The 7,875-nt window shown below is 48.3% G+C and overlaps 1 protein-coding gene across 1 annotated transcript; it reads left to right on the top strand.

Annotated features, from left to right (window-relative positions):
* Positions 1–221: 221 nt before the first annotated feature.
* On the top strand, positions 222–5,295 carry FAM124B (family with sequence similarity 124 member B). Its single transcript, XM_008638193.2, has 3 exons — positions 222–322; positions 1,227–2,565; positions 4,072–5,295. Exons 2-3 carry the CDS (start codon positions 1,837–1,839, stop codon positions 4,696–4,698), a joined length of 1,356 nt encoding a protein of 451 aa, XP_008636415.1. The 5' UTR covers positions 222–322; positions 1,227–1,836; the 3' UTR covers positions 4,699–5,295.
* The last annotated feature ends 2,580 nt before the right edge of the window (positions 5,296–7,875 follow it).

Below are 7,875 nucleotides of genomic sequence, written 5' to 3'. Positions count from 1 at the left end.
ACCTGTCATGGGAGCTGCTTCCAGCTACAAACTGAGCCCTGATGAACTTGCTCAGTTTCAGGGTTTTCCTGTACAGACAAAATCCCCCTGTTCTTCACAAGCAGGAAGGCAGATGACTGTCTGCCCCTGCCCTGTAGCAAGGAGTTGATGAATCATTTCCTTTTCCATATTTTAGTGAAATTGTGTTGTTCAGAGCTCATCTAGAGCATTTTAATGTTTTAAGCACTTGCACTCTTCACTTTCTTCCTGCAATTGTCTGAAGGCTGGATTTTGTTTTTGTCTCCCTCCCAACAGCAGTTGTTACTTGCTCAAAGTGTTGCAGGTGGGTGCAAAATAATTTTTTCCTCATTTTCTAGACAGTCTTTTAAATTTTTATTGTACATAGGTGCCAGCATAGCTTTTAAAGAATGAATGTGAGTTTCTACCAGTGAGAGGGATCTCCCTAAACGAAACCAAGGCACTGCTGCTTGTACTTTTAGACCTTGGAGATTTTACTTACGAAGTTTGGGTCATATTAAAAAAATAGTTCAGAGTTATGAATAACACACTTACTAATGCTGGGATTTCTGCACAGTAAACCACTGGTTTGTGTGCTTGGCTGTTTGAGAGGGAAGTTGGTATGTCAGCAGAGAGAGGTGTGCTGCTCTCAATTAGATGGAGCTGGACAGACCACCAGAGGCCCCAGTTTTGATTTACATACTGGCTGCAGTGGGGGCAGTTCTGTATAGGAAGTGGGTTTGGCTTGACCTGTATTGTGTTGCTCCTGGGCTGCAAATAGGGAGATGAAGGGTCAGTGTGATTTATTGTCCAGACACTAGAAGAGACCTGGAAAGAGGTGTATTTTCAGCACTCCTATTGTAGCTTATGAAGTAAGCTAAGCTAAGTACTAATATGTAAAGCCAAGGAGCAAGGAAAAAAAACCCTTGGACTTTGCTTAAGGCTGCTGATGACATGGGTATCTCAGGAAAAAAAAAAAAAATAAAGGAGGAAAAAGAAGAAAAGAGGGCACTGAAAATGGAAAGCCAGCTTTTATGGGCTACAGTACCCAGGACCTGGTTTCCAATTAGGCAGCAAGGTACCTGTGTTGTGAAGGGTGTAACTAGGAGTCGAGGTTTTTTCCCAAAGCTCCTCTTTCCTGATTTATATCTGCCCTTATTGTTATCTGTTGTGTTCACATGGCTGGAGTTTTTCTTTTGTTATTCTGTTTTCCTTCCTTGTTTTCACAGAATAGCTTATCTGTGTGCCCCAGAAGGGTGGGACTCCCAGAGATCACAGGCTTTTTACAATGAGCCAAAGCCAGCCTGCTGACTAGAAGAAAACTTGCTGAGGGTTTCAGCCATGAGTGCTACATGGGCTTTGCAAAAGGCAGTGATTGCACTGGTGGGACTCGGCTGGGTCCAAAGCGGCCACGGCTTCCACTGCCGAGAGACAAGTGAGCATCACCTCATCCTGGAAGATCGCTGCTTGTGTTCCAATGCTGTGCATCTCTGCTGTCCTGTGTCATGAACGACAGGAGCAGGAGGACACAGAGCTGAGTCTGGACACTTGGATTGCACGTACTCAGTGACCAGAGCTCCAGAGCTGGGAATGAGCCCTGAGCCGAGCTCTGCTGGGATGTGACCTGGGACTGCTTGCTTAAAGCCTTGTCATTCTCCACCTGCCAGCTCTGCACGTTCACTGTGCTTACCCACGTGTTTCATCAGGCTACTGCACAGCCTGCAGGAGTCTGAACTCATTCTGTTCAAGTCTCAGAGTACACCTTGTGTTCCTGAGGCCACAAGAGTAGAAGGAAGGCACCAATTTGTCTGTTTTAATTTTTTGCCATCCATCTTTGCAATGGATGATGGAGCAGAGTCTCTGATGACTGTGCATCTCCTCACCCATTTGGGACACACATTTCTTCTGCAGCAAACTCTGGATCGGCTTTTGGAGTGGCTCTGCCTGGACATTCGCCTTTTCCTGGTGTCTGAGCGGATTCCTCCACTGAAATACTATGAGAGATACTGCAAGAGGAGCTGCAGCTTTCCTGGAATATCTGTCCTCCTTTTTCTGCACGAGGACTTGGGAGAAGAACGGATTGTCCAGGTCCATGAGCAATTCCAGCGCCCACCCTGGCGGTACCAGCGTGCCCAGTTTGCTAACGGGCAAAGCCCTCGCTATGCCCCAGCCCACCAGGACTTCTATGGCCTGGATGAGCAGCTGCCCGTGTGGGGCATCAGGCGGGTGCACTGCAGCCCCGAAATCCTGCGCATCACCCTCTACTGCAGCTTTGATAACTATGAGGATGCAGTGAGGCTCTACGAGATGATCCTCCAGAAAGAAGCCACTCTGCAGAAAACCACTTTCTGTGTCTTCGTGCTGCACGCCACCCCACACGTGGCCGTGCAGCTGTGCCTGAAACAGCTGCCCATCGGGGTGGCTGCCGAGCCCAGGGACTCGTCAGCCTTGCAGTTCAAGGTACAAGAAATCGGGCAGCTGGTGCCCCTCCTGCCCAACCCGTGTGTTCCCATCAGCAGCACCAGGTGGCAAACACAGGACTATGAAGGAAATACAATTCTGCTCAAGGTATGTGTCTGTGGTGCTCTCAGAGGAGGGGATTTACCTACGTTTTTCCAAGGAAAGCAGGACTGGTTCAAAATGGAAATTACGATTTTGTTTGTTCATGTTTTCTTTTGAATTTGTGAATGCAGTAATCGGAGTCTGCCAGTGCTGTGATGCTGTTGATAAATATAAGCACTGATCCTTGGAGTGTTTTTGTACTGTTAAATTAACATCATTACTGCTTGCCTGAAATGGAGATTATTAATGCTTTCTAGGGTACACTAGCTTAACATCTTCCCTGCTCTGCCTCAAACAAATGATTGTAGCAGCCTAATCTTTTTCTGATAAGTCATTGCTGTTTAAATGTTTTTCAAAGCTGCTTTTTGGCATCCAAAACCAGAAGTTTTGTAAGTGTAATGTTGATACAGCACCGCCTGCAATAGAGGCTGTGAGCTCACAAGTGAGTTGCAGTTGGGCAAGAGTGACAAAGAGATGTGTCCTAGGAAATCTCGGCCTTTTCTGTTCAAGTGTGCAGTTCAGCGGTTATATGAATACAAATTTTAAAAAAGAAAAAGTCAGTGCTGAGATGACATGTAGTGAGAAGTATACACGTGAGCAGAATGGCAGTTTAGTTCAGTGTGCTTTCTTTCCATTGTAACAACCCCTCCCACCTCTGGTTTTTTTTTTTTCTTGTAATTTGGATTTTAGATTATTTGCCCATCCTGTTCTTTTTCCTTACAGAAATCGTTACAGATAAAGTTAATTACTCGGTTCAGCCTATTTTTATGCTGCTCTGAACACTAATCTCAGAGCAGCCCTTGCTGCCTCACTCAGTATCAATTTTATAAACGGGTTTGCACCCTCTCGGACTGGTCAAGGCCCTGGGTATCTTCACATAGCTTTGAAGTTGGTCCTACTTGGAGCAGGGGACTGGCCCAGGTGACCTCCAAAAGTCCCTTCCTAAATTACTGTGTGGTTCTTCCTGCTGTAGATACAAGGTCTTTGAGCTGTCAGATGTACATTAATTCACTGGTAGGAAATTTGGAAGCTTTTTTGGGGATGTGACCATGCTGCACTGTGCTTCTCGCAAAGGAAGGCGTAATCCACTTGAACTTGAGGATACATCTTGTGTCCAAGCTCCACTCAGCAGGCTGACAGCCTAGTGCTTTATTTTGCAGCTCTTCATCTGTAAATCTTTATTCTAAGTACCTGCAATTTACCCCCCTGCCCCGACTTTCTGCCACGTTGCAAACTGAATCCAAGGCTCTGCTTGTAGACTCCACATGGAGTTGACATTCCCCCCTGAAGCTCATTGTGGTAACTGGCAGTGGCTCTCCTTTCCAGGTGTTTATCCAGGTTTCCCTGGAATCCATGTGGATCTTTTGTATTCACAACCTACTTCGGCAAGGCCTTCCCCAGGTGTACTGACTCAGGCTGCAGGTGACCTCAGCACAGTGAAGCTGGGCAAGAGCATCATCACTGGTCAAGCTAAAACTGTGTGTTAACTGGGTTCTCTCTAATTTTCAACAGGTTCCAAACAGCTCCAAGACCCTTGAAACAAGCATCGGGCTTTCCCAGCAGTGTAATAGTACAGGCAGTGGAAAAATCCCGCAGGACTGTATCCCAGCCCCTCTCCATGTAAAGCAGGATAATGCTGGGCGGAGGAGCCGGGAGGTCAGAGCTCTGAAGAGTAAAACAAAATCTGACCCAGGTGGAGCCCTTGCCTCTGAGCAAGCCAGCAGTGACCTCCAGAGGCACTCCTGCTCTCCTCCTGGTGTCGCAGCAGCCCGGCCGTGGTGGGAAGCGCCATCGCTGCGCAGGCAGGCGGGCGGGAGGCTGCAGGCTCCTCTCCCGGAGAGCGGAGCCGCACGCCCCCGGGGCCGGGGCGGGGGCCAGCGCTGCCCTGCCCGCCCAGGACGGGACCCGGCTGCTGCGAAGGAGCAAAGCAGCGGCGCACGGAGCTCCGGGCTGCCACTCGCAGACACCGCGGGCCAGCCCCGCACACCCAGCAGAGGACGACGAGGAGGAATTCTTTATATGACTGAAACCAAACGTGCCAGATGGACTCATCCTTCCCAAAGGACAGCAGAGCACTTTTGGATGTCCTGTGGCTGCTGCTGCTCAGGTTGTCCCTCTGTAGCTGTGACACCTCAGTAATGCGGTCACCGAGGCAGACACTAACTTTCCATGGAGAGGTGCTAAGGAGGCTGCAGGAAAAATAACACTGTTTACGGAAAGTTGTTGTTTTGGTTTGGTTTTTCTAATGCACACTAGGTGATGGGTATGTTGTGCAATGAACAGGAATAAGCCATATGACTCCTACAGCTGTTCTAAGATGCTAAAAAACAGACAGTGACATCTTCAGACGGTTTTTGAAGGTGCAGCTTGCCTGAGCTGCCCAGGCAGCTGGATGCCCCCAGCCGTGGGGACTCACCATCCCTTGCCAGGACGTACTGGAACAAGGTTGTGGCATGGTCACAGGGCTTATGCTGGTTTTCCTTTGTGTTCTTTCTTGTTTCCCCTATTGTTGGTATTTAAAATCTATCAGTGCTGTCAATTTTATGCAAGCTTTGAAACATAAGAATGTTCTTTTAAATATTTCTCAAGAAAAATATTTCTTGTGAGGCCTCTTTCCCAACTCGGCACAGTACATGCAAAAAACCACACACTTGAAGAGAAGTGCCAGTAAAATCTGCTGTTGCCTATTCATATGACACTTAAAATAAACACAGCAACGGGCCAGGCTTTGTTAAACCAGAGTGCAATTAGCAGGCAATCCTAGCTGGGTTTTAATTAACAAAAGACAAGAGAAGTTAAGAGTCTTGGAGGGAATTGCTAAATGCTCGAGAGTAAAAAGGATGGGAGAAATGTGGTCATGATTCAGCATCAACAGATGCTGAAATAACTCCCATCTTGATCAGTTTTCTTTCTCAAGTAGGATTAAATAAATCTCAGAGGTTAAACCTCAGAGGAAAAGAGATGGGAAGAATATGAAGGAGGAGTGAAATTATTCAAAGAAAAGCCACATCTGATGATACTTACCGTCCAAAGAGTACAACAAAGAGGTATTTTCTCCCTTAAAGATACCTGAATTCTGCTGGGGGTATAGGGCAGTCCCTGCTCTGGGCCCTCCCAGCTGGTGCTACCCTGCCAAGTGATGCTCATGAATCCTTCAATTTGGGGGCCAAAACCTTCACAACAGGACAATTCATCCACTGGACACCTACAAACATCCCCCAGGTTTTCACAAGCTCTGCAAAAATTGTGGACTTTTTAATGACTCATACTGTGCTATTTTATATCTACAAGGGTGATTATTTAATCTTTCCTAGCACACTAGAAACTCAGCCAGGTCTTTTCAGAGCTGGAGAAAATGTCTGGTCAGTGGGGAAGCAGCAAAGAGGAGCTTGCAGGGGCTGGATCCCTGGGCCTGCTGTGGTGTGTGCAAGGGTGGGCTGGAGGCACATGGGGAGAGGAGGGGGATCAGAGCAGGGCAGTGCTCTTCAAACACGAGGTTACAGGCCTGCAGTGGGCATGGATGGGATAATCATGAACTTGGGAATAAAGCCAGAAGTGGGAGAAACAGCTTTAAAGAGAGATTTCATGGCCTTCTCTCTACTCTCTCATGCCAAAGGTACTTGAGTGAGAGTATTTATCATAAATCTTATTTTACCTAAAAGAAAGGGATAGAAGGTCAGTATCTAGCCTGGGGGAAATGCTTCATCATTTGGAAAAAAAAAGGGACAAGTTTCACCTGCCTGCAGCAGGTCGTGGAAAAGGGCTTCAAGTCAATGGAGAATGGCTCTGAAAATATTGCTTTTAACAGGTAGTGTGTAAAATCTATGTATTTTAAGCACAGGATATATCTAGTACAAATTCTCTATGACACAGGCAGGTGTGCAAGGTGTATTGGGTCAGAGGGCACATTTCTCCATGGATGGCTTCAGTAGTGGAAAGCAAAGATTCACATTTTCCAGACCGTTTATATCTCTGCAGCCTCTATTTTATCCTTCTTCCTTGCACACTGTGCCATTTCTTTCAGGCTTTTAAAAACAGTCTAATAAGGAGCACAGGTTGGCAGGATCTGCTGAAGGTCTGTGTTCCACACACCCTGAGAGGAGCTTCCTGGTAAGCAGCCAGAGGGAGTGGATGCATGAGGTGTGTGGGGCTGGCAAGGCTGGCAGCAAGCTCAGCCAGGGCTTCCCATCCTGTGTGCTGGTCCCAGCAAAGCACACTGGGGAAAACAGCCTTGGTGGGAAACTGAAGAGGGAGTTTGACAAGGGTCACTGGGTCACTGGCACAGTCTGGGTGGTGGAGGCAGGAAATCTGTTCTTGCAGGAGCAGGGTGTGTGCTGAGGGATGGAGTCATGAGCAGTGGGGGTCAGAAGAAGCAGGAGAACTTGCTCTGGGGTCACTTTAACACAGCCTGAAGAGGTGACTGCTGTTGGTTTGGTGGGGGGTTTTTTTGTTGTTTAGCCCCTGGCAACAGAAATTGTGTCTTTTGTCTCCGCTGAAGCAAGCACAGTGGTATTTCTGAGGGATGAGTTGCCCAGGAGCAGCGGGAGCACTCCCTCATGCCTGGATACGAGCACAAAGGCAGGGGATGCTCCCTTGCTCCCCACTCCTGGCACGGTGCCGTGGTGCAGGCAGGCACCCAGGAAACCACTGGCATGGTCAGTGAGATCACAGGCTCAGCCTCTCTTGTTAAAAAGAAGCTGGCAAACTTGATTCTTTCGGGGAAGAAAATGCTGAAAGCACTCTTCTTTCCTGAATTCTGGGCCAATTTCAGCTTTCATTAATGCTTTGGTAAATCCTAAGGCAGTCCTATGAGGACAGCTGAGCTTCCCAGATTTACACTGGTGGGTCTGGGGCGGGAGTTTGCTTCTCTTCACCTGTGCTGGTGCCGTGCTCTGTACCCAGTACAAAGCTTTGCAGCTGCTTGATAGAGGAAAACACGCGTTTCAGAAATCTTGTGTTTGTAACAGGAGCGCAAACCAGAAATTGTCTCGTTTGCTGAAGACGAGTGTGGCAGCTCCAGCCCCTGCACAGGCTGTGCAATCGGGGCCCACTGCTCACCTGTGCAGGGCTGGAGCAGCGATGGTCACTTCCTCTATTGTCCCGTCACCTCTTGGTCATTGCAGAGTTTGCCAGATTATTGTTGCTATTGTTATTTTTGGTGTTATTATTGTTGTTGTTATTATAGTTAGGTTTGTTGGGATTCTGTTGTCCCCGCGTGTCGCGGCTGCGCTGGGCGGGGTCCCGGGGTGCGGGGGCTGCGGGGCTGGTCCCGCCCGTCCCTGTGGCACCAGCTCCGCCGGCATCTTTCCTCCCGCG

Source organism: Corvus brachyrhynchos, unplaced genomic scaffold (assembly GCF_000691975.1).
Source record: "Corvus brachyrhynchos isolate BGI_N302 unplaced genomic scaffold, ASM69197v1 scaffold1337, whole genome shotgun sequence".
Taxonomy (NCBI): domain Eukaryota; kingdom Metazoa; phylum Chordata; class Aves; order Passeriformes; family Corvidae; genus Corvus; species Corvus brachyrhynchos.
The sequence above is the reverse complement of the archived record's forward strand: the minus strand, read 5'-3'. Positions and strand labels throughout refer to the sequence as shown.